The 26,495-nt window shown below is 42.0% G+C and overlaps 2 protein-coding genes across 3 annotated transcripts; one reads left to right on the top strand and one right to left on the bottom strand.

Moving 5' to 3' along the window:
* Window positions 1-2,317: 2,317 nt before the first annotated feature.
* On the bottom strand, window positions 2,318-6,353 carry vgll2b (vestigial-like family member 2b). Its single transcript, XM_070921022.1, has 4 exons — window positions 6,267-6,353; window positions 5,456-5,801; window positions 3,007-3,435; window positions 2,318-2,361 (listed from the first exon to the last, which is right to left on the bottom strand). The coding sequence occupies exons 1-4, from the start codon at window positions 6,351-6,353 to the stop codon at window positions 2,318-2,320; spliced, it is 906 nt and encodes a 301-aa protein (XP_070777123.1).
* Window positions 6,354-14,488: 8,135 nt separating this feature from the next.
* On the top strand, window positions 14,489-22,538 carry ythdf2 (YTH N6-methyladenosine RNA binding protein F2). Of its 2 annotated transcripts, none has more exons than XM_070919997.1 (6): window positions 14,489-14,630; window positions 14,854-14,878; window positions 16,142-16,221; window positions 17,091-17,947; window positions 18,014-18,785; window positions 21,104-22,538. In XM_070919997.1, the coding sequence occupies exons 1-6, from the start codon at window positions 14,604-14,606 to the stop codon at window positions 21,125-21,127; spliced, it is 1,785 nt and encodes a 594-aa protein (XP_070776098.1). In that variant the 5' UTR covers window positions 14,489-14,603; the 3' UTR covers window positions 21,128-22,538. The 2 variants fall into 2 exon arrangements, with proteins under 2 accessions (XP_070776098.1, XP_070776096.1); XM_070919995.1 differs by adding an exon at window positions 20,703-20,768 and having other exon boundaries at window positions 17,091-18,785.
* Window positions 22,539-26,495: the final 3,957 nt, after the last annotated feature.

Here is a 26,495-nt window from a genome sequence, read left to right as displayed (position 1 = left end):
GAAGGCATTACAACCATTATGCGGTTTGCCAAACAGTCTGGAACCTTTAAACCCTTTTTTTCAGTTTTTCCATAGTTACTGCTCTCAACCTATGTAGAGCACTATACCTGTCACAGATTCAAGTGTTAAAAACAACTTCGAATTTGTCTCAACTGGACAAAGTGAACCCTTATGCATTGTTTTTTATTTTGCTTTTGCAGTGTTATAAACACACCAGGAGAGGGCAGCATTTCCTTATGCTTTGCTTCCACAGTATTTCTGTTCATAATTAACACAGCTCCCACACATTTATGTTTATGTCAGTAATGAAATGTATTTATAGTACTGTTTCTGCTGCTTCTTATGCTGCTTCTTATGACAATTTAAATTTTCATCACTGTAATGGTCAGCTTCCATAATGACTACATTTGTTTAAAAGTGAGTTTCCTTCATATAAACTGTTACAGATTGATGGTTAACATGGCTATTATTAATGCTATGTAGAGTTTATTGACATCTAAGTAATATAATGTGACAATAGCTGTGGGTGCATACTAACTATGGAGTAGATCCCGTAGGGTCCGGTGTGAAAAGGAAACCCTCAGGCCCAGTGACAATACTAGTGTGAAAAGGCCGTAAGATGCTTGGCATGGGAAACTGAGAGGAACGCTATCCCTGGTAAACTCTTCTAATTTCATTACTCTACATGTTTCCTCAGCTTAGAGCCAATCACATACTTGGCTGCTCTCTAGTGGGGGTCACACATAACAGCCGCTAAATTGTGACGGTGGCCCAGACTGGCATACCTTAGCACATAATCTGATTATCGGATCAATAACACAGCAACATTTGGTGCATAGCTGGGACGGCTGGCTTCTTCTCTGGTTACACATTGCTGGCATTCACCACTCGTTCCCACTTTATAGGTGACAAAGTGTGAATGCGAGCAGGAATTCAAATGGAAGGCCTTTTAAATAAGACACATTGCATAGTGTATGTCACATCTGGCTGAGCTACTGTCTGTAGGATTCACACAGCGACTAAAATGTCAACACACTTTATGTATCAGTGTGTAAAATCAGGAACTAATCTAACAGCCTCCATTGAGTGTTTTCTGCCCAATATTGGGACACATCTCTTGAATATTATTTTAGTATTTGTGCTCTGGAAGTATTTATTTCTACACTTACAATGTCATTTAAATTAGTAGCTCAGATACTATTACTTATAATGTCATGCAAGGTAAACATTTAGGAGATTTGGCAATTTACCATAAAAATATTTATTGACATCACAATCTTGAGAAATGACACACACACAAAAAAACCCCAAAATGATTCAGTCCAAATTCAAAACATCCAAGAATGACAGAGAAATAAAGAACTAAAATGGAACATCGTTATCGAATTGAAAGAACACAATCTTTGAGTCTGTCTGTGTCCAGAGCAAACAAAGACTTTTGGAACTGGACACATTTTTTGATATGTTTTTAAGAAATTACGTTTATTCTCCACAAAAGGTTCCTTCATAGACGGATGACAAGCTCCACCAGAAACACATGGTGTGGTCATCTCAATCACCTCTCTCTCTTTTATAAAACACAATAAACTGATTCACAATCATTTCAGAACACTGGCCTAACCAAACATTTTAGAAATGCACATAAACACCAATAAATAGAAACACTTTATTTCAGAGAGCAAAATTATATAATAACAACCAAAAAAAAGAAAAGGCATCATGATGACAGTCACAAAGCATAAACCGCCATAATCGCTGCTCCTGTTTATCACTGCATGTGGCATTTGTGAAATGCAGATAAGTGGATGATGACAACCACTGTACCAACAAAGAACAGGAGACAGAGATAACCAGGGACGTTGGAGGGAATCCCTGCTAGCCGCTATTCATCCCTCTGTCCCTCCATTCATCCCTCTATCTCTCTGTCCTCTGCAAAAGTCTGTTGTGATCCTGTCTTTCTCAGTCCAAACAGGTCACTGTGGCTCGCACCTTGCCAAGGTCTGTGCTGCACCGGCAGCGGCGGGAGAGAGAGTGGAAGAGAGATGCGAAAGAGAGGAGCAACAGCACAGATTACAGACAGTGTCTCTCTCCCTCTTTTCTCCCTCTCTCCCTCTCTCTGCTTTATCTCCATGGTGCACACACGTCGACCTGGAGCAAGGCTGTATACTGGCAGGGGAGGCCAGGAGCAGAGAGAAGGGGGTGGATAGACGGGGATGGAGTGTGTGGGGGGATAAAGGGACACGCTGCTTCAATAGCGGAGCAGGTCCAGGGACTAATTGGATCTGGTAATGGCTGGTCAATGTGACTGAAGGGCTCGTTAGAACCAGTACAGCTCCTTGCCTTTCTTGTGCTGCTGGAGGCCTGAGAAAAAAGGACAGGAAAACAATGAGGAGAACAAAGGGGAACAACAGAACACAGGTTGTCATGGAGCCTACTTTTGCCAAACATCCTGTTTTAGAGGGGGGAAAAGAGAGCTTCTGTGATGATTATGATGTATTGTGTGTGTATGTGTGTGTGTGTGAGAGCACGCGTAGGAGTGTCTATGGCTGGGCTTAGGGCATTCAACATCACAAGTGTATGCATCTGCATGTGTTTCATACAGAGGGTGTCGCAAGGGTTGAAAGTTGATGCAGGTGTGATTGCGTTTGTGTGAATGGTTGTCAGAAGGCATGTGTTTCTTCTGTGATTAATTAAATAATATCAATATCAATACTCATGACCCAGAATAACATGGCTAAACAGTTTTTAGCTATTTAACAGCATGCTCTCATTATGTGCTATACTTGACACTTACATGTACAGCATAGAAAAATATTACATTTGTTTCTCATATTTTTGTGACCATAAATAATCTGAATTTTCCATTTGCATTATATCTTTATAGTGTCGTTCTTTGTATTTTCAGATTTTCTGGATTGATTAGAGACATTTTATAAACGGTAAGTAAAGGAACACTTGTATTGTCCACACAGTATTTACAAAAGCCTGACACGGTTGAGTGGGTACCTGCATCCATGTTGAGTGCCAGCGTCTGGCTGACGTCTCCTGGGGGAAGCAGGCCAGGCCAGGAGGCAGTGGGCTCCAGCTTGCTCACTTCATAGTGGCTTGGCAAGGTAGGGAGATGAGGTGGCCTCACCGTGGGCATGAGCAGGGCCCCGTAGTGGGGCTCCAAAGCCGACGGTGAATACAGTTCGTGGAGAGGCCGTGGGGGTCCGTAGGCTTGGGCCTGTGGATAGCCCCAGCTCTCTGGTGGGTGAGGGTGGGAGTGGGGATGAGCGTGTGGGTGCGGCAGGCCCGGGTGCAGCCCTGATGCGTATGGGTCCATGGAATAGGAAGGTGCACCCGTCTCACAGTGGGAGCGGCTCTGGGGCGAGGTGTAGTTACTGTCCCAGAAGGATGGGGGGAAGCTTCGTCGACTGCTAGGTGAAGGGGTATCTAATGGAGGAGGGAGGTGGAGAGGGGGGAGGAGGATAACCAACAAACGCATTAGGCCAAGTAACGAACCGTTGCACAACTGTGTGGTGAATCACTTGATTTATAGAGACAAATGGAAAAGCTGGATTTGTGCAAGAGGAGCAACCCGTGCTAAAATGTAGATGTCACTCACATGACTGCTACACCCTCTGGCCCAGATATCTTCCTCATTGGATCATGCTGTCACACAGCCCTAGCCCCAACAAGACACAGAAATAAACACAACCATGTTCTAGCAGACAGACGACAGAGAGAGAGAAAGAGAGTGACGGAGAGAAAGGTAGAAAGAGAGACGTGCCTATATCCTATCTATATAAGGCAGACACTCTGACCTGGAGGGAGCCCAAGGCTCAAAGAGCCTTAAATCACTCGCTGTGGTGACATCTCTCACTCTCATGTCAGCCCACTACTTCTGAAAGTCTCACAACACACTCATGGATACACACACACACACACACTCAGACACGCAACTCTGGCCCTGTGCTAGCACCCGCCGCCCCTCTCTTCTGTCTCCTGCACCCCCACCTGTTGTTTTCTCTGCTCCCCCCTCTACTCGCCCTTGACAGAATGTCAGCGAGCCATTATATGTTTTTAGCAGTATACTTTTATATTTAGATATTCCTCTGAAAAAAGACACCATGCAGCACCCTGAGAGGTAGTGTTTCCCTCTGCCCCTGTCACACAGACCACAGCACATATAAATCTGACAGGCAGGCAGGCAACTGCCTGAGCAACCATTGTGGGGCAAGAGCTGGAGCGAGAGTCAGAATGGCAGCCGCAGAGACGTTTGAAGGGGATACGCTGGCGAGGCTGTGCGCTTACGGCCATGTATAAACATAGCATCTGTTGTGAGGCAGGAAGAGTGTGTTAGTGCCGAAATGAAGACGTCCGACTGAACTAGGAAAGAGACTAACGGCGACAGCAGAGAGAGGGAGAGAGTAGAGGCTATAGGCCCTATATGGATATCCAAGGGACATCTGCAGGCTGCTGGTAGAAAGAGACTTCAGCATCTGCAGAAGATTTGAAAATGACTACATCTAATAATGTTGCTAATTTTAAATAATAACAATAATAATTAAGAATTATGTGTTTGTTTTTTTGCTTTTAAGAAAATGTTCTTTATCATAACTCACAATAATCCCAGCAGTGTCTGCAGTGGCAAGGTTGCCAAAGCATACCAGACAAGACAATGTAATGCTTAAACTTCAAGCCTGTCATTTGAAAGTTGCCTCTAATCATTTTTGGATTCCGTATTTTTCACCTCAAAGCCTAAAACAATCTAAGTCCACATGCTTTCTCTTGCTTTTCATTAAAAGGTAACCTAACCAGAGTCAAAAAAAGTCCCTTTTGACTCCCAACAGCCCCTGACCTCCATGACCTCTGAACCCTACTCCCCGACCTCTCCAGGGACAACCGTCCCAACAAGCAGCTCTTCAGTCCTGTCACCAGATCACATCACCTGTCTGGCACTCTGCTGTGCTCTGCAGAACTGTCAACTCACGCTGTGTGGCCTCAAAAGCAAGCGTAAGACACCACACAGACAACTGTGGCACCTGTGCTCACATAAATAAAGGGTAATTATGGAAGTGCAGAGGTGTAGTGGAGGGCAAAACCAACCTAAACTCAGTTCACCCAACTTTTGTCAGGGTGGCGTGAATCACTTGAAACATGAAAAACATTTGTTGTGAAGATCGTTGTAAGTCAGCTTAACTGTTTCAATACCATTCAGATTGGGACTCTAATGAATCTTATGAAAAAATAATTGATTAATGATTTTGCAAAATACAATGGTGGTTGTTTTCTTTCTATTCACACGCTGGACATAGCATTGAGTAGAGATTGTGTTTTTGTTAAATCTTTTCATTACTATTAATGGACACCATCTTTTTCTGTAATTATGGACTTTTGCATTACACACACAAGGACAGGTGTGCACCTTCATTTGTATAAATAGTCTTTACGTATGGACAATGTGGTATACCTGTGCCCTGTTGGTCTGATGTCCGCCGTTTGCCCTCTCTATCCATGTAGGAGCTGAGGGCCCTGGAGAAGTGCTCGTCCACCACGCTGCTGATGTCTCCCTGATAGTAGGTGAAGAGGACACAGCGAGAAGTCAGGTACTCTGCCTCAGGGGCCTCCTGCTTCTCCTTGGGGCCCTCCTCTGGCCTTAAAGCTGCAGGCGTGTAGGAGGATGAGGAAGAGCTGGATGAAGATGAGGAGGAAGTTGATCCTCCAGTGCCTGGGCCCCCAGACATCCCCTCGGGACCCCTGGGAGTATCCATAAAATCCCGGCAGTGAGAAGAAGTTCTGCTCAGACCTGTGGGAGCCTGCTGGGGGGGGGGAGCAGGGAGAGGGTTAAGACAGGTGCTGCAGAGGACAGTTCTGGAGCTGTCTATGAGACACTTTGACATAATGTTTTTCTTTGTGTGTGGCAGCACTGTTTGTGTGTGTGTGTGTGTGTGCGTGTGTGTGTGTGCGTGTGTGCGTGCGCGTGAGCGAGCGTGAGTGCATCAAGATATGAGTTTTGTGGGTGCAGAAGACTTAAGTGTTTGGTTAGACGCAAACAGAGGCACTAACAATATATATGTTCATTAATGACTTATTAAACCAAACGAATACTTACAAACACAAAACACTGAACGATTTTTTCCCCCATCAGGTTATTTGCTTTTACGCACAAACTGCATGAACTAGCCTAATAGTTGTTCCTCACCCCATCCACCCCCATCTCCCCGCTAACACTGGAAATAAGAAGAAGGAAAAAAAACTTTAAATATTTGCTCACTTCCTACCTGTAAGCTATTGATGAAAGCAGGAGCAGACGGTGCGTACGGTGCGTAATGTCCATAGGCTGGGTACATAACATCCAAACAGCTCATGGTAAATGAGCGGTGTCTTCACTGTTCTGTAAAAGCCGAGCTTGCTGAGAGAGAGAGTGACAACATTCCGTTTTGGGGGCTTTTCTTTGCCGAAGAGAAACGGGCTCGGTGGTCGCTGATCAGCGTGAAAAAGCTCTTGCCAGACTCGACATAGTCACCCCAGAAGGAGCGCACCTCTCCGCTCCCTGTGTGCGCCACAACAGCTGCGGCAGCAAAATGTGGTGAGGGTTATGGAGCAAGCATGAGGGTGTCCTGTCCTGTACATCTCTGTGTCAACCCCTCCCACCTTTACCAGCCCTCCATCCCCCACATCACCACCACCACACCACCAGCACTCCCACTATCGCGCAACATCTATAGCTATAGATTATTGATTTCACACACGAGCAAACGAACATGTTTCCTTTGATATTAAAAATGAATTGGCTAAAAGCAGTAATCATTGTAAGGGTGTGAGCTGTCAAAAGTAAATCATGTCAATGTCTGGGATTGCAAAATTTCCATTCAAATATAGGCTAAAGTTTTTTCTAGAAAAGCTGGAAACAACCTGTGACTAATTATGGCTCCACAACTTCTTAATCCTGGTGTAAAATAAAGGTTAAATAGAATGTCATCCAGTTACACAAATAGATTTGGATGAAGTCATTGAGCTTAATAACTAGCCACACAACAATGAGCACATGATACCTGTGATTCAGTGACTTTTTATTTCTTTCCATGTACTGTGGATACTTGAAAACTTTGTGCTCAGTCCAAGCTGAAAGTGTATCCATGGTCTTAAAACAGCCATTGGTTGCCAAGTAAACCCTCAAGTCATCTGAAGTATTTGGTGTGTTCCCAGAATGACACATAGGTGTCAACTATAGGTTGCATACACTGGTCATACCGACACAGAGGAGAAAGGGACTCTGCACAAATCTATGACAAATTATCACCTATCAGCAGTGCAAACAAAAAGATATTTTCACACACACACACAAACATACCCGATGACAATCACAAACACCACAGGAGCACAGACGTCATTGTGCATCCATGTACAAAACGACCAAAAGAGTGCATCTTGAAAACATTAAACTTGATAAACAAAAAGTTAGATGCATTTGCCAGAAATTGCAGTGTATTTCTCTTGTTTTAAGGGTTTACAGGTGCCTGATGTTTGGGCATGCCAGTCTTTTTGACAGGCACTTGCCTGTGTGCCTGGGAGAATAGTGTGGAAAATTTGCAGAATTCCATGGACGAGTGTCAGATGAGGTGGAATGTCTCTGATGTATGCGAGTGGACGAGCTCCTCGGGAAGTTACATCGTCCCTCTGCTGCGTTCTCTAGATGGAGAACATGACCAACATCTCGCTATGCATACATCACACATAGTATGAATAACCAGTGGCAGGTTATTGGCATGCTAATGAATCAAACATGCTCATAAATAGCAGTGGATAAAGCAGACATGCAACACTGTAGTTCTCGCTTTAACCTGGTCTTGCATCACTGTTTTGATAAACTGATTTTACAGCATAGCCCTGCAATATAATACTGTAAATTGTACAGTATTGTATTGCAAGTAGCCTCAGTAGAACATCAACATAGTGTGTCAGTTTCAAAAACAAATTCATGAAAAGACTGAATTGTGTAAATCCACAGACCACAGTCCATTAGCATTGCAGTATGATGTGCAATATGGGCTGCTAGATCCATACACATGCAGGGTAATGCAGGACAGAATTGGAGTCACGGAGAAAGAGAGTGATGCAATGCTAGAGAGCTCAATGTTACACCAGCGTGATCAACAGCTGCAGCTGACAGAAGGGAAGGGAGGCCACTATTAGTATTAATGGCCATGACTAAATTTCTCTCTGTGTCTCTGTCTCTCTTTCTGTCGCTGCCTCTCCATCCCACTTGTCTTCGCTGGTGATACACACACCTTTTCTCTATTTAATCGCCCCATGTTCCCCCTGGAACAGCCACCCTCTACTGTTAATTGCCAATGTACCAATGACGGCGCATGTGCACATACGCGCCGCAACACTTGTCGTCGACTGACCAAACTAGGAAGAGGGCAAGAGAGACAACCAGCTTGCAGAAACATAGCAGAGATCCCAAAGTCCAAAACTAAGTCAGACACATTTGTGTTTGTCAATGATACTGAACTGTGCATGCTAAAATCTTTGCATATATAGAACATTATGTGCAAGAGTCTGCAGTTGCTCTTGTGTGTGTCTGCGTGTGTGTAAGCGTGTGTGGAGGTGTCTGTGTGTCTACGTGTATACGTGTATACGTGTATATGCTGAAAATAAACACAGGTTACATCACTCCTTGTGACCCTGCAGAACATCTAGGCCCCACCTCTCTTAAAAGAGGTCTGACCAGGCAAAGTTTCTCATTGGCTGAGATGTTGCAGGGCCGGTTGAGGTAGTAATGGCAACCTGGTTTTATTTAGACCACTATTCACATTGCAACACCACCATTAATAGTTTATACTCTATGCTACAAATGCCAGTACATTAAAGAAATAAGTGCACACGTGTACTTTTACAGGACCATCAAATTGTTGTAATGTAAAAAACTATTGAAGAATCATGTATGTAAATGAAAATCAGGACAATGCGATCAGAAAGCTTATGGTAGTGGTCTATAATATGGGGCTTGTTGATATATGAACCTGAAACCATACAAGCTACCTCCTGAAACAACAAGGCCTTTATTAAGGTCTCAGTCTGGCTCGGTCCCAAGGGGGTCGGACCTCAGGATTCCACTGTTGTTTATATGCATCAGTGTGTATGTGTGTCTGTGCCTGAGTGTGTCTTTGTGTGTGTATATGTCCAAGACAGAGATGTACAGCTGCCCCGTTGTCCAGTTCCACACAAACTCATCTCAGCTGTTCAAAATCATCACTAAGTGTCGTCGGAAACACAGACGCACTGGCACACACACACACACACACACACACACACACACACACAAAGGGCCACATATGGACAGGTTTGGCTCATTCATCCTGCTACACAAATGTTGGTGATAAATCTACTGTGATAGAATGTGCAAGTGTGCAGCTATTTTCTCCCTAAAACAACTCCCTCATTGTCCACACAGACCACCAGGGCCCAGCATGCCAGAGACAAGGAGAGACTAGAAGTCAGTTAAATTTTTCAAGGATCATATTTGTTTTAGGTCATTCATTACAAATCATGCACACTTTACATTACTGCCAGCTATTTTCCACGGGATGCCTAGGCCTTAGTTTTTACATTAACACATTTTTACTACCTTCTAGGCTAGTCATTGGTTTCAGTTCATGGCAGCACAGTTTGAAAACCAGCTTGCAGGGACATAAAACCTGATTAGGATCACAGAAAACATGTTACTGCTTTAACAGTCACAATGTATCTATGTGAAGAAGATATCGTCTGGGATTTGGGTTATTGAAAACATTGTGATTATCTTCTCCTGGTCTGAAATGTTACATCGCAGTTCAGTTAATGCAGCAATTTCTCTTTTCTCAAATATCTCTTGAAATATATTCATAAAATACCTAAAATCATCCCCAAAAATATTGTCTCATCATATCAATATTCATGCCATTCTGTTATTGTTTTATGAAATCTATATTGATTGATTTGCCTTTAACTCACATACAAGTTGAATTTGTTGAGAAAATGTGCAATAAACAGCTGCAGCACGTCAACCTAACCTCAAATGCCAGTAATGTAAGGAAGAAATTTGTACACTTTAATTCATACAACACACAGTAACACAGAGATAGCTTTTACACAGGTAAATGCATACAATGTTAAATGTTTATTAAAGGTTAACCCTCTGAAACGGACAGAATGTGAATTAACAGCATCCTTTGAGAGGCTGACAAGTGCTACATTCCTAACATCCTATTACTGAGGGTACCCTGCCGCCATGCTGCCACTGGGTCACTGGAGTTATGCACACACAATCACAAATTCACACTTTCGCATACAAACACACACATAAAGCCAAAGGAACACGCAGAAACGCATGAAAGATGCACACAGAGACACTAATCTGGGCATGTGGGATCGTCACCTTCCTGCCTGACATTCCTGCCTCAGTGTGCCAAAGGGGGCTGCAGTTAGAAGGGAACCATGGGTGGCAGGGAGGTGGAGGGAAAGAGATGCAGAGGGTGGACAGGGGGCAGAATCACAAATTTGGCATGTCACATGGTCAAACAGAGAAGATTTACGACTGATCAGGTTCCACATCGGCAGCATGGTGTTGTGGCTTCAGAATGCCAGGTATGGGAGTGAGATCAGACTCCGGCTTTAGTTTGTACACCCTTTCTGGCAACTGCAGCCAGTGTGACCGGCTGAAGATGGCGGTGTTATTGGGGTTTGGCGTGGGGAACGTGCTCTTTCGTTGTCTGGTCTTTAAACATCTTTCTGGTTGTGTAGATTTACATACCGCTGAACATGCAGACGTAAAAAGAAAAGGTGGGAACATGTGCAGAGAACTGATACAGGTTTGGAGTGAAAGCAAGAAGACAAAAAGCAGTGTAGTGTGAAATTGGATTAAGTAGGAAAAGAGACACACAGACAGGTAAGGAAGAACATGAAACTGTTTAAAAAATAATAAGCCCCTCTTTTCTTTCTCTTGTTTTATTTCTCCCCCTACAGTCAGCAGCTATGATTTACTCACCGGTGACATCATGGAGACCACAGCTATTTTTATTGGCTGGTAAATGGCCAGCTCTCCTCCATGCTATGCCACCTGTCCAATCCGCACCAGTCAACAAGCCCATGGGAAAAAAAGTCAACCACCCAAAAATGATTGAGAGTTGAAAGGCGGAATATGATACACGCATGCCATGCTACTGTCCTAGGCATGTTTCACAAGTCAAATGTCTTGTCACTGCTACTGGTTTGCTATCCCTATCTGCCTGGGTTATTCATATACTGAGCACAGTGCGCTGTGTGTCCTAATTAAATCCACATACACATTTTGAACTTTGCATGTGAATTTAAAATAAAACATCCCTCTGTTCAGGAGGCCTTGTGATCTACACCAAGTTCTGCTCCCTTGCTCTCCCCTGCAGGGTTTAGGTGTGTGTGTGTGTGTGTGTGTGTGTGTGTGTGTGTGTGTGTGTGTTTGTGTGACTCCATGGGTGGGGTTATTCCTGGCCCTGTGTTGTGTGTTCCTAGGTGCCATTTAGTCACATGCCAACTGACCAACCCTTGGCCCTGAAAAATGATAAGTACCGTAGCTTGGGGGGGGGGGGGGGGGGTCATCATATACTGTAACCCCACTGCCTTGCATGATGTCAACTTTTATCAAAAGCAGGTTAGTGGAGCTATAACTGGTACTAAAGGTAAAGAATGACTGTAGATAATAACATATGTATGAGATGACAGTGTTGATTAAAGAACACATTGAATTATATGAAAAAAAGAGAGAGACAAAAAAGAAGCTATCAAAAGACCATCAAGGAAAATTAGCATTCTTGCCTGCTTACAGAACCATACAAAGGTCTCAAGATAAAAAAATGAATGAGACTCAGAGAGTCCAATGTATTCTGTTTTGATTGGTTTGGTTTTTGAATGACCGTATAGGCTTGGTGCATTTATAAAGGTTGTCTCACAAACTGAGACAATATCATATAGAGACACGTCTAATTAGTGTCAGAATCTCCTGAGCTCGGATGGACACCAACAATAGCACTTGCAGTAATGAATAGCCTGTAAACCAAAGTTTAACATCCATGAAAGGATCTGCTGATGAAATGTCTTTTATGCGTTTGTCAGTGAGTAGAATACCTTTTAGTGTGATTCGCAGGAAGAGAAATAGAGGACTAGTCCTGAATGGTCATGTGTGATAATTGCACGCCACAGAGAAGCTACTCTTGACCCTACAGCCTTACTTAAATCACACATTCATGACTGTGACTAGGAGTCCACCTTGTGGCAGGAGCATGAAATGGCAAGTAAAACTCAGATAACACTGGGGAACACAATTTTTGTTGAGTTAGGTCTGACAGCTGTTTTTAACAAATTTTTGGGTGCGGAATCCAAAACTGATCTCAGTTTTTCTCTATCACGTCAAGTTTTTGAACTATAGGATCCCCGTTTTCTTAAAAAATATGAAAAATACTGTACTTAACAGATATGTGTGTGATAGTACTGACCTATTGGGAACTGCACACACCTCTCACCGCACTGTCTCAATTGTGACTGCACAAACAAGTTGCCACGTAGCTGTAGATGAGTCCAATCGTAATCAGCTGGCAAGTCTTACTACAGCTAATCAGTGGAATTTTGCTTATCTGGAGGGTAAGCTGTGGAGAAAAAACTTGACGTGCTAGAAAAAAACTGACTGCAATTTTGGAATCAGCATGCCAATTTTAGTTTTAATCAGCATAAAAATCTAACTCAACAGAATTTTTTTTTCAAATTGTTCCCCAGTGTAATTCCTGAAAAAGAGAACATTATTCTGTGAAACAATGCTAGTGGGTGATAAAGGTTTTAAGAAGGAAGCAAATGCTAATAAGGCTAAAATGCTGCCTAAAATAAGTTTTCTTTGTCCAATGGGAAATGCCTTTATATTGTGGTAATGAAAATTGTTTTCTATAGCCTAAGACCTTATGCTAGAGAACTACAAAAAAAGCGAACAGTTTTTTCCCTTAAGAGTTTGTTCACTCTTGTACTGCTTCACTAATGCCAAAAAGCTGAAATGGATAGATGAGAAGATGTGATTGTGATAGCGGACAAAATTAAATTACCATCTCTTCTTAGGAACTGTTAACTGTATTATTCCACAACATTTATTTAACATAGGTCAATAAATTCACTCTAGGTAGCCAATTACGATGAAAGTTGCAGTCACAAACACTAATTGAACTCTCGCATTTCTGAATTGAGTAGAATTCGATTCTCCTTTCAAAGAAAACATTTGTTTTAATCTATAATCAGCGGGCCTAATTTAAGTTTTCTGAGAAGAGGCAGATCAAATCTGAAAGCCAATTCATACAAACCATGTTAAAGTTTATAGTCTAGAGTGACTATTTTTAGGTTGGGCCCTTTAAAGTTAAGTGACACATATATTGGCATATATTGGTTATGTAATGTTATGCTTAGCCTCCATAGGGGTCTTTTTAAATTAAAGGATGAATATAGTTTTATGACATACCTAATATTGTCATTCTGATTTTCCATATTGTTAAGTTCTTTATTGTCATATGCACAACAATTACTCCAACAACGCTAATACAAATATGTATAAAACATAAAATCATGTAAGTAAAATAAGAATCTAAGAAATAAAGACATGAAATAGTGCAGAAGTTAAAATAGTAATATAATATTATATTATATAAAATTAAATATAATACTGTGGTAGAGAGGTGTGCATGGTCAAATGTATAAACTGTAACGTAAACAGGTCATGCAATAGGCATATATATATATATATATATATATATATATATATGATAGAAGGCAGCTGGCTGTGGTGATTGGGGTCTCTATTGTTATTTCTGTCTATTCTGTAGGCCTACACATGACATCTATTGCATGTTTGTCTCAACATCTGAAGATTCAAGGATATGTTTAACGGTTTAATATAAATCCAATAACATTTCATAATAATCAGAATCAGAATCAGAAATACTGATTGATCCCCGGGGGGGAATTACACAAGTTACAGGTGCTCCCATTCAAGAGTAGAAAAGTAGCATACATTTAGAAATGAGAGTATATACAAGTAAAGATATAAAAAATATATATATACATTTACAATATCTAACTGAAAAATAAAAAATAAGATGTATATGTGGGTGTGTGTATATATAATTCATATATAGACACACACACACACACACACACACGCGCACTCATTGGGTGGTATGAGTCTTTCACTGAGGGTGCTCATTTTGAGTTTTAATTAATAAGTTAAATAACTTAATTCTATTGATTGATTTACTTGTTTATTTATTTTTTATTCAATGCTATGAGTAGATATTAGTGTGACCGGTAGTGTGTTAAACCTGGCTCCTCCGCGCCATTGGGGGGCGCGTGTCCGCTGTAAATAAATGCCATCGTGGGTTGACGAGGGCCGCCCAGCCATGTTGAGGAGTCTGTCAAGCAAACTGCAGCCCGCCATTGTGTAGAAACCAGGCTCTGTAGAGAGATAGGGCGCTTGGCTGAAACTCTTCAATAGCTAGACCAATTCTACACCCTGCCGCTTTTATTTAGGAGTAAATACAGTTACACAGGCTCCGGGGGGGAAAGACATGTCAGCCAGCAGCCTTCTTGAACAGGTAAAGAGAGGTATTTTCTGAACATTTACGAGGGCCAAATTTCTCAGCATCGCGACGGCTAGCGAGGATAGCTTAGCTCAGAGGCAGCGGCTGTGGCTCAGTAGTGCAGTAGGCCTGACCACCTGCTAAAGGAACTGACTGCTGAAAATATATCTTCATATATTTTTCCCCTTCCTCTCTTCTCATAAATCAAACCTTCATGAATCACCTGGACCCAATCCAGAGACCGAAAGGCCAAGCTAATAAAGGTAAGAACAAATATTGTCTAACAATATCGACTTGGGTTGAGTGAATGCGGATCTTTTTACGTGCGGTGCGCTTTGAAAATCTTGCGTGCGCGGATGCGATAGCTTGCCTCCTAGCTGCTTGGCAAATGGGCCCGTCTGTGTAAGTTGTAAAGATTTTTGCATTCAATTTGCCACTTAAATGAACCATAAAACTACCATTATTTTTCATAAGAGTGCTCTCGGCCATTAACTCACCATCCGTGAGTTTCTTTACATCCCTGAAATGGCACTTGTGAGGTTCCCACAGTTAGCATTAGCTATCTCTTGACAAGCTAACGTTAAATGGCAACATGATACACATCAACATCCTTTTCCTGGTTGCACTTGCAACGCTTTTTATTGCACTGACAGGTGCGAGAATACACTCTTACTACTCGGTCTCACTCTACATCGGTCACTGGAAAACATTTTTGCAGTGTTAAGCTACAGGTGCCATCCTATCACGCTGGCCACTCGGCTAATGTTAGCCAAGTCCGTCATGTTGAAAGGACTCTTGGCGCTCGTTAACATGGAGACGCTGCGCACTGCATGCAGCTAACCACATAGCTAGCGTGCTAACGTTAGCTAGTTGCTAAGTTAACCCAAAATGACACGTCTTCCGACATGCTTTTCCTGTGTCCTAATGGGCCTCGCGCTTTCCTGTCATCATGCAGTTCAGACAGTAATGTTAGATAATGTCTATTTGCTAACCTGTTTGTGTTTTATTGTAACTTTTCCATGTCCCGAAAGCTCTCAAAGAATCCCATGTCACTCAATACAGTAACGTCAGCCATAACAGAGATCACTCTGAAAACAAACCAGGGAACACTGGTCCACCTGCAATAAACATTCATTAAATCTGCTCCGAAACTATCACTTATGGCATAACCTATCCTAAATCAATTTGTCTATTTTTATAGGTGAATCTGAATGTGTTTGGTGGTGTTTTGTGCCAATATGTAACTAGTGCCAAGTGCATTTAATTCGTCACTGGGGCTGATTCAAGTTTATGCTGTGTAATCTGAAGCATATTGAGCAGTCATAGTTTGTGATGTCTTATCATGCTCAGTTTAGTGGCCTTTCCTGTAATACTCGTAAATAATAGCAGGGAGTGGTTTTGTTATGTAATAAGTGTTAATGATGCTGATGTGAAATGACTGATAATGCAGTGTATCTCGCCACTTACATCTCTGTAGTCACACAGACCTGTATGCTCTGTTTACATCAGTGTTGTTTTCTTTTCAGTGCAAAACGGAGCTGTGACCCAAAAGGATACTTTGAATGACGATGAGTTTGAGCCTTACCTGAATACTCAGGCCAGACAGGTAAGCTCTTATTGACCAGTGTTTGCCAACAGGTGCTGCTTTTCAGTTGCATCACTTTTATTATCAAAAGACTGAAGTACTTCAAGTTAGTTTTTGTTCTTGGTTAAACATATATCTTTTGATTTTATGCCTCTAATGATTAAAGTGGATTTCATAGATCAGGTTGTAACTTGCACCTGGACCACACCTGGAAAATGTAGCTTAATTTGTTAAGTTAAGAGAGGAGAAATTTTTCTCTTTCAAAATGTCTCTACCAGAAGATTAATATACACACTTCTAGACTGCTTTGAGGCCTCCTTTTGTTATGTGTGTGCACATCCTTTCTTTTTGCACTACTGAGTAATACGGGAAGAACTTAAGGATGTGTGGCTGGAATGAGCACCATTTTTTTTGTGGCCTTGGATTTTATTTCTCCTCACTGTGTAGTAGATGGAGCTCCCCTTTTGTAGTAACCGACACACTGCCTGTGAAGTGAGCTGTAGAGTAAAAGAATGAAGTCTGTATTTTTCTTCACTCCTTTTGTTAAAGAGACTGTTTTGACTCTTCTTTTTTTTTCTTTTTCTTATTGTATAATGTAGTCCTCTGCATTTACCGTCCAGTTCGGAGCAGAGATACTAAAAGCATTATTGTGTGGTGAATCCTTGGTGTATTTAAGAATAATAATGATGATGATAATAATAATAATAAATCAATAATTTAATTTAAATAATTAATCTTTTATCTTGGTTTGACTTTCTGGATTTACAAGAACAAGTGTACTCATGTAAAACAGACTATTATGTTAACAATTGATATTAATAATGATCTGTTATAACTTAAGTTTGAGTATGTCGTTGCAAAGAACTAAAACAAATTATTTTTCTATTTAGAGCAATGCCTATACGGCCATGTCGGACTCGTACATGCCCAGCTACTACAGCCCCTCCATAGGATTTTCCTACTCCCTAAATGAGGCAGCATGGTCCACAGGTGGGGACCCTCCTATGCCTTACCTGGCCTCCTATGGACAGTTAAGCAATGGGGAGCCCCACTACCTCCCGGACGCTATGTTTGGCCAGCCAGGCCCCCTGGGGAGCAACCCTTTCCTGGGCCAGCACGGTTTCAACTTCTTCCCCAGTGGCATCGACTTCTCAGCATGGGGCAATAGCAGCTCTCAGGGACAGTCGGGGACACCGCAGAGCTCTGGCTACAGCAGCAGCTATGCCTATGCTCCCAGCTCACTTGGGGGTGCCATGATCGATGGACAGTCCCCGTTTGCACCTGCTGCCAACGAGCCCCTTAACAAGGCACCTGGTATGAACAGCCTTGACCAGGGCATGGCAGGGCTTAAGATCGGCGGTGCCGCTCCTGGTGGTAATGGGGACATGGCTCCTAAGGTGGTTGGCTCTGGCTTACCTGGTGGGGGTCCCCTTGGCCCTGTATCATCTGTAGGACCTCCCAGCATGCCTCCTGTCTCAATTGCCCCTGCCAAGCCCGCCTCCTGGGCCGATATTGCCAGCAAGCCAGCCAAGCCTCAACCCAAGCTGAAAACCAAGGGTGGCATGGCCGGTGCCAATTTGCCTCCTCCGCCCATTAAACACAACATGGACATCGGCACTTGGGACAACAAGGGCACCATGCCTAAAGCTGCCACGCCTCAGCAGGTGCCCCCTATTCCCAGCAATGGGCAGCCGCCCAATCAGGCTTCCCCTCAGCCCGGAGCTACGGCTGGAGGGAACCCACAAATGCCCCTCAGCAATGGACAGCTGGTACCGCCTGTTTCCCAGATGGGGCAGCATCAGCTACCACCCAGTGGGCAACCAGGTATGGCTCAGATGCCCCAGCCTCCTCTCTCCCAGGGACCTCCTCTCCCAAGCCAACAACAACAACCTTCTCAACCTACTCGTTGGGTCCCTCCACGGAACCGGGCCAATGGATTTGGGGATGCCAGTGGGAGTGGTACAGGCCAGTCACCTCCCACCTCCTCTGGTGTGGGTGTGGTTCCTGGGGTTCCCTCTGAGCCTCATCCAGTCTTAGAGAAGTTGCGCATGGTCAACAATTATAACCCCAAGGACTTTGACTGGAATCCCAAGCAGGGCAGGGTGTTTATCATCAAGAGCTACTCCGAGGATGACATCCACCGCTCCATCAAGTATAACATCTGGTGCAGCACAGAGCACGGCAACAAGAGGCTCGATGCGGCTTATCGTTCGTTGGGTGGCAAAGGGCCACTTTATCTTCTGTTCAGTGTCAATGGGAGTGGTCACTTCTGTGGTGTGGCAGAGATGCGCTCACCCGTGGACTACAACACGTCTGCTGGCGTGTGGTCACAGGACAAGTGGAAGGGTCGTTTTGATGTGCGCTGGATCTTTGTTAAGGACGTTCCCAACAGTCAGCTAAGGCACATTCGACTGGAGAACAACGAAAACAAGCCAGTGACCAACTCTCGGGACACACAGGAGGTACCACTGGACAAGGCCAGGCAGGTGCTAAAGATCATCGCTGGATATAAACACACCACTTCTATCTTCGATGACTTTTCTCACTACGAGAAGCGTCAGGAGGAGGAAGAGTGTGTGAAAAAGGTAACAAAGTTACTGTTGAATAAAGTGAATGATGAAAACGGGTGAATGAAAAGACTGCTCTGTTTAACTCGTGAAAAGGGTGCAGTATATATAGCTGGTTTGGATGTGTGTGTGCATGTACAGCCTTTCTTTTTGCATTACAAAAGCATACGGGAACATCCCAAGGATTTACACAGCTGGATTGAGATCTTTGTCAGAATTCAGTGTGATTGTACACAGTAGGATATTTTATGATTTTTCTGTCTCCAGTTTTTCACTGTGGTGTTATGTGTTCTACCTGTTTGATCACCCATGTGTATTGCTCCGCTTTAAAATAGAATAACAGACAGAAGAATGAACACCAGAAATAATATTCACTCAAAGCTAATATTATGAAAAGAAAATATTCAGTAGATTACATGAGAATGTATCTCAAAATTGAATTGATGGGTTTGTATTGTGGTTTAGTTGTTTCATTTTGATAGGCTTATCTGGGCTATCTGTTATCTCCAAAACATACTCAGTTGTGCAGCCTCCTGAAGATGTGTGAAATGTATTTTTTATGCCTTATGTCTGAACACACATTTTGGTATTGGTTGAAATCTATTGTTTAGCTTATTTTGTGTTTAACTGTCAGCATCAACATAAGGAACAAAAATACAAGAGCAAATGTGTATTGCAGCTCACATAATGTAGTGATGCTCCTTTGCATTTCTTATTAATTGTGAAAAAGGTAGTGTTTAATACAACTGGGGGTTTTATGTCCTTACACATTCTATAATCCTTTTACCTGACAGAGGGGCAAATTTAAGGGAAAGATATGCCAAGACAACATAATATTTGCTTACCTTGCTTAACACAGCAGCTCGTTAACCTAAAAAAACTGTACATTTCCATTATCTGCTTTTTACTTGCTATTGGATGTGGAAAAGCTTATTTTATTGTGTAGATATAGAAATATTTATATTCCAGTGTGATGTAATTTTTAGTTGGTTCGTGCCAAGAACTGTTGTTTTAGTTGGATCTTTTTATTTACTCCACTGTATCTTTTGTATATTTGAGGTGTGCTTTAGAAGCTTGGTGTATAGCTTGTTACAGCCACACGTGCTGCTTAAAGGTCATTGTTTAGTGCTTAAAAGCCAGGATACATGAACTGTAGAAACAAGTGAGTTGAATCTGTATCCCGATTTTAAAATATTTAGTTTGTTTTACAGATTTTGTTGGGAACACTGGCTTCATCTACTGTCTGCTTTCTCACACTTAACAACCAGCAGGCAAGACATCTGTACAGAAATTAATTTAACAACTATAATTGTACAGGCATTAACATTTAAATACTTTAATTTTGTTCTTTCAGGTGTTCATTTAAGAAATGTGAAATACTTTGTTTTTAATCACATTTTAGGGTCTTATGTATGTACAAAAACATATTAAGCCTGAGAGCAGTTTTTCAAAACTGTTGAATTTTGAAAAGAGCTCTTCTCTTATCGACACCCAGATTTGAAAACCTTAAGCAACTTATGACCATGTTATTGACAGCATAGTGAAGAATACAAGAGGTGAGCTCTGTCAATATGTGAAACTTCAATCATTCTTCATCTAGCACTCCTTGTTAATTCAAGTATTACTTTGTAGTTTGATAAATAATTAGTTAATGAATGATGTAAAAGTTAGAGGGTTTTTAGTGTGAGACATTTGAACCTAAATCTAATGACTGTGATGTCTGTATGCAGAGTTTTAATCTATATTTTGGCTTTTGATTATGAACTGGTGTAGTTAATGCAAAGTTGCCAGACTGATCAGAAATCCTCTGCTGTTGGAAAATCTCATCCGGTTTCTATGTTATCTTTTTGGTCAGATTTGGATCTGACTATAAGTATTGTCACTCCTGTGTTTGAATCTTTTCCGGTTATGCTCAGTTTTCACTCTGTGTGGCAGGTGGAGGTCCAAGGCAGTGAGCCATATCCCAGCAACCCAAGCAACAGGAGTCATTACAGGCTTCAGGTAACTAGCTTCATCTGTCGCCATATGCAGAAACTGTTTAAATGTTGTCATTTTGATACTTGATGGATACTGCTAGAAATCTTGAAGTTGATATTAATTCATATTTTGTTGTTGGAGATCACAAATGTCGATCAGGCATCTAAGACCTGTTATTGGATTTATTTAGTATTCATAATGAACAAATGTAAATAAAATGGAAGCTGGAGGGGGGATGTGCTCATTGGCTTCGCCAAATAATGCACCAGAAGACCTTGTATGGACCTGGGTCATCTGAGCATACAAATATTTTGTCTGTTATTGTGTGTAACTTGCTGTCTTTTTGTTTTGTGTCCTAGGAGCGCCAAGGACGAGTCAAGTAACAGTTGGTGCTTTGGTCAAAAGACTGCAATGGCCCCCCCTAAAGCCCTGTCCACCCCATTACATCATTACATCCAGATCTCTCTAAGAAATTCTAATAGGGGTGAAGAATTAACCAAGGACAAAAAAACTAAATGAAGACTTTCTTGATTTCTTTTGACTTTAAAGACTTACTTCGAACTTGTAGTAAAAAGAAAAGGAAACGATTATTCATAGGACTACAACTAAATGCATAGCATCCTTAGGTGAAATCTTTTTTTTGCCCCACCCCATTCCACTACATATGCTTTTCCCCCCCTTGTATGCTGCTTTTTCCTTTTTTAAATGAAAGGATCATCCTCTGTTTTTATGGTCCAAGAGCAAGTCTGTAATTCTCACACAAACACACAAATCCGATAGAAATTTGTAGTGTTGGCTTATGATAGTGTCCCAAAGTCAAGAATGGGCCGTTTGTCTCATTTTCTTTGTAAACCCCCTTCGCCCCCCTTGTCTTCTGAGGATGCTCACATCTTCAACCAGGACCCAGTGGAGTTTCCTCCTCAGCGGATTTTCATTGTAGGCGGGTGTCAACTATGCTCACTCCAGAATCTGTTTCCTACATGCTTGCCATGTTTTTGTTTGCGAGGACTGCAGATGTTCAGAATGGCCCTTCTATTTTGTTTTCGCATGTGTTGGATGGAGTGTGCGGGGAAGGTAGGGTACGGAGGATCTGGAGAGGAAGACTAGGGAAAGGGGGTCAAGAGTTTGAAAGCAGAAGAAATGTTAAGTTGATGAGCCTTGCTCAGTGTATAATTTTATGGTCTAAAAAAATTGGTGCCCTCTGTTAACAGTCTTCATTGGACTTTATTTACCCTCTTTTTCTGTCTCTTGGACAAGTTAATTCAGTGTTGCTTTGGGCTGCTTTCTTGTTTTTTGTTTTTTCTCCTTCCTCAGTTTTCTAAAGACAGTGATGCGAGTGGCCTTGCCCCCACTCTTTCTATTAATCAGTTCAAAAGTAATAAATGTGGTATATTCAGCAGAACTGGTGTGCATTCCCCTTGTTTGACTGTGTAAAGCAATTTTGTCATGCGGCGTGTCTGTGCATTCTCTTCATCTGTTATTCTTTTCCCAGATGGGTATACGAATGAATGTTTTTCTGCTAACCTTCATGCTCAGCCCGTCCACTCCCCATTCTGACTTCAATTTTCACCACTGTACCCTGCACCTCTTACCTCTATACTGTCCAAACCCGCCTCGTCCTCCACACTCCCGTCTCTGACTGCTCAGCCAACTATACATACTATAATGTCACAATCAGCTTTCACCATTTTCAGAATGTCATTGTTGGTGAGTAAAAAAAAAAAAAAAAAAACGCAAGGTCCTCTTTCAGAACTACTGGCTTTTATTTGTGGCATAATAAAGATGCTCCACAAAGAGGTGTGTGGGTTTTTCTCCTTACTAGCTTTTTTGTTTTTAGTCACGTGGGTGGCCTGTTGTACCTGCCTACTTGTTTTGTATCATTCTCCTCACAGCGCGCGGAACGTGCTGTACTTTGTCTTGTGGCAGTAGTTAAACCACCGGAATGTATCCCTCTGAAATGTATTATGTTTGCATACGGGACCATAATGTGTATTTAACGGTAATATATAGGCTAAAACCAACTTTTTTTTTAAATGTATGTGCCTGTCCTATCTCGTATACCTGCGTGTGTACAAATGACTACAAATGATCTGCAATCCGCCATTTTCTCTCCTCGTCAGTGCGGTTGCACTGAATGTAGCGGCCACAAGAGGGAGACACAGCACCATTTACTGCTGTTCATCTTCTGTCCTGAGCAGAGGACAGGCTCTTCAGCCGGGGTCCCACCATCAATTCTTCTGTGCATTCGGGTATTAAGCGGTTTTATTCTTTGTTTCTTTTAATAACTCTAAACACTGCCTCTTATCACCGACAGTAGAAGCAGTCAGATATTTTTGGTATAAAATCTTTTAATTAATCTGTGCTATTTTCTTGAGATTTGGTAGCTTTATGTGGCCCATAAGTGCAGAATAAACTAAAACGCCGCCAGCAGCAAGACAAGGAATTTACTAAATTTCAGAGTTACCTGTGCAATGAAATCACAACCCTCAAATAAACTGGTAAGTCTGCACCAACAGCCTATTAACGATCTTCTTTCCAAAGAGTCTTTACAGGAACTTAAACTCGACGATACATAACGCTTTCTCGTGTTAGGTTTGTTTACACTAGTGTTTGCAAGCATTAAAAATCACAATGTTTAGGCTCTATAAATTGTATAATCATTATCTGCACAAAACTCATTGCTTTTAATCTACATGTCAAAGCCTCTGTGAATTTAGCCACGGTTCAGATCTTAAAATAATGTAGCCTACCCTGATGTTGCATAGGCTGTACAGATGAAGCACTGCTCCAAAAGGTGGTTTCATTAGTTCGTATTATTAAAAAAGTCCTCATTATGACTGTCCCCTGAGCTCTGCACACTGACTGATGGACTATATAAAACCGGTGGACAGAATGTAACAAAGAAAGGCCTTTTTTAAAGGGCAGGGGCTGCAGCTGCAGAACTTTGGCTTGTGATGCACTTGTGTTCAAACTGGGACTGAAGCGACCACTCAGCTTTTTGGGACTTAAGTGCAGGTTTTGGTAAGAGAACAACTGCTTGTGTGTGAGTGTGTGTGAGTGTGCTTGCGTTGTGCGGGTGTCGAGGGAGAGGTGGGGGGGTCGACGGCACGTGTCGTGTCTGCGTTGAGGGTGCGTGGCAAACACGCTGCCTCGAGGGGGATCTCCTGTGACCCTTATCTGCGCGTCTCTGGGGACGCCTGTTAGCCCCTCCTGGGATGCAAATGAACGGCCATAAAAGAGAGGCAGCTACAGCCACCGAGACGATGGAGGAGAAGAAAGGGAAATGGGACCATGGGGAGAAAGTGGTGGAGGAGGAGGAGGAGGAGGAGGAGGGGAGATGAAGGAGGAGGGGAGGAGGTCAGCACTCACATCTCTGAGCGCACATCAAGCTGAATGCATAGAGGAGATGGAGAAACAAAATAAGTTGCCCTGCAGTGGTGAACGGAGAAATTCCTCACTGTGTGTGTGTGTGTGTGTGTTTGTAGGTGAAGGACTTTTTTCACGTGCAAATCTTGACACTATTGACTAAATACATAATAGGCTGCAATTTAAACACGATTAAAAAGGATGGGCTACGTTAAAAACAATACAAAATGACCAGTAACTATTCACTGGTTATCCTATTTTTGCGTTGACTCGTTTAAGAGATTATATATTACTTGTTTAACATGTCAGAGATTAGACTCCGCGACCCTGCATTTCTGTAGTCGTGTAGGAAAATGTGTGAAATATTTGTCTGTTGTATTTTGTGCTGTTGGAGGTATTGTTCAGTGAGAGAGCGACACATTAGGTGCGTTGTGTCTGTGGGTTCATATTGCACTGCAAGGTCATGGTTCTGCTTTATTTTCCCCTCATTATCATAAGGCATCCATCTCTTTCTTCCATTAGTGACGCTTCACCATGTCGCCAACCCGACCTCTATTTACATGACTAAATTAGATTTCTTTCTCTTCTCGTGCGTTTTGTTTCGGAAAGCCTCTAATATTAAAAAAAATAATTAAAAAAAATAAAAACAGTAGTAAAGCTGAAAATATTGGACAATAGCTTTTGACTGCTATATTTTCAGCAAAAGAAAATCATATATGTTCAGCCATTTTATCATATCTTACTTGTATGGTTTTTGCTTCAATATTTACATGTAAATAAAGTGATTTTATGTGTTTTAATTTTTTAAACATGGACAAAAATGCCCTTAAAAAGGCCTATAATTCCACACCTGTCACCAGTTCATCAGCATTATTTTGCATCATAACTAAAAGCAGCAGGAGCTAAAAATAAAATAAAATATGTATGCTATTTAGGAAAAAGAAAATGTCATGATGATGAATGTTTTCAGCACGTGAGGGCCCTCCTACATGCGGTCACCTGCTCACCATCGCCAGGGGTCCCGCACTGTTGACATATTGAGTATTACCCCCTCATTTCTCCTAGTGTCCCAATTCTATTGAGAGTTTTGAAAATGCATAATGTGTAGACGAGGCAAAGGGGCCTGAAAACAGTTGATGACCTCTGTCTCAACATATGTGGCACACTTGCCCTCTGCACACTCTAATTGTGTGGAGGTGACAGGCAATAATGAAATGTCATCCACTGGTGTATCAACACATAAAGAAGCATATAGGACAAATATAGATGCATATAGATGCAAGATGTATTCATGCGTTTATCTTTAAATCTCTCTTTTGTACTGACTATGATTGTTTTAGCGATTGTTCCATCCATTCGTCCTACAATAAACACATTGAGTCATTTTTTGAATAGACTAGCATTGAATAAAATCTAGAATTAAAGCTACAGCAGTAAGTAAAACAGATTGAGAGGAATCTATACAAAAATCCACAATTTCATTTTTTTTTTGCTTATTCCGCCTCCATCGTCTGAGATGTAGGTCAACTTACATCTCTATCGCCTCCAGCGATTTACAGCCCGAATCATTTGATGCAGCTCTGTGATTATAGGAGTTGAAATGAAGCTCATTATTTAAATTACTTGATGTGCTTTAGGCCGTTTTTTACTTTGAAAAGAAATGCTAGATAGTACAAATAGAAATGTTGTCCATTCTTTATTGAGACTTTTTGCAGAACAAGAACACAAACAAAGGCATGATATTGAAACTCATACAAAAAAATGTTTTAATTTAACTTATGGTTCAAAAGCGTATGGATGGTCATGGTAATTTGAAATAAAATAAATCAGCATGCATGAGGATGATTCATGAGGTTGTTGCCTTTTATGATAGGCAGAGCTGAGTAAAATAATTCACCTACAACTGCACATCGTGCTCTTATAGGATTCTCATTCTGTTTTTCCATCTTCCTCTCAGATAAGGCAAGTGTACGCTCATGCGTAAACACACAGACCTTTGAAGTGGCCCTCTGTCACCACATGGCCAATCCCCCTGGTGTGATCCCTCTGTCCATTTGGCCACAGGACCGACACTGGTAGGCTGCCTATGGCTCTGTCTGTTCTGTCATTATGGAAACCAGTGTATTACTTAGACTGGTGCCCAGTGATTATGGTGCAATTCCCTCTACTGCATTTCCTGTATGTCTCAATAATACCTCTCCTAGATTTGTCTGGCTTGCGTTAACTGATCTGTGCGCGTCTTAGGTCACTGCTCTGTAACCTCTTTGCCTAATGCTTCTTCTCCTGCTTCTCTAGTTAATCTCATAGGATTGTAGCGAACATCCATCTGTGTAGTTACCAGTTGCCGCTCTCCTGTCCTGTCGTGGCTTTATGCTGCTCTCTCAG

Source organism: Enoplosus armatus, chromosome 15 (assembly GCF_043641665.1).
Source record: "Enoplosus armatus isolate fEnoArm2 chromosome 15, fEnoArm2.hap1, whole genome shotgun sequence".
Taxonomy (NCBI): Eukaryota; Metazoa; Chordata; class Actinopteri; order Centrarchiformes; family Enoplosidae; genus Enoplosus; species Enoplosus armatus.
This window is presented reverse-complemented; position numbering and strand designations above follow the sequence as displayed.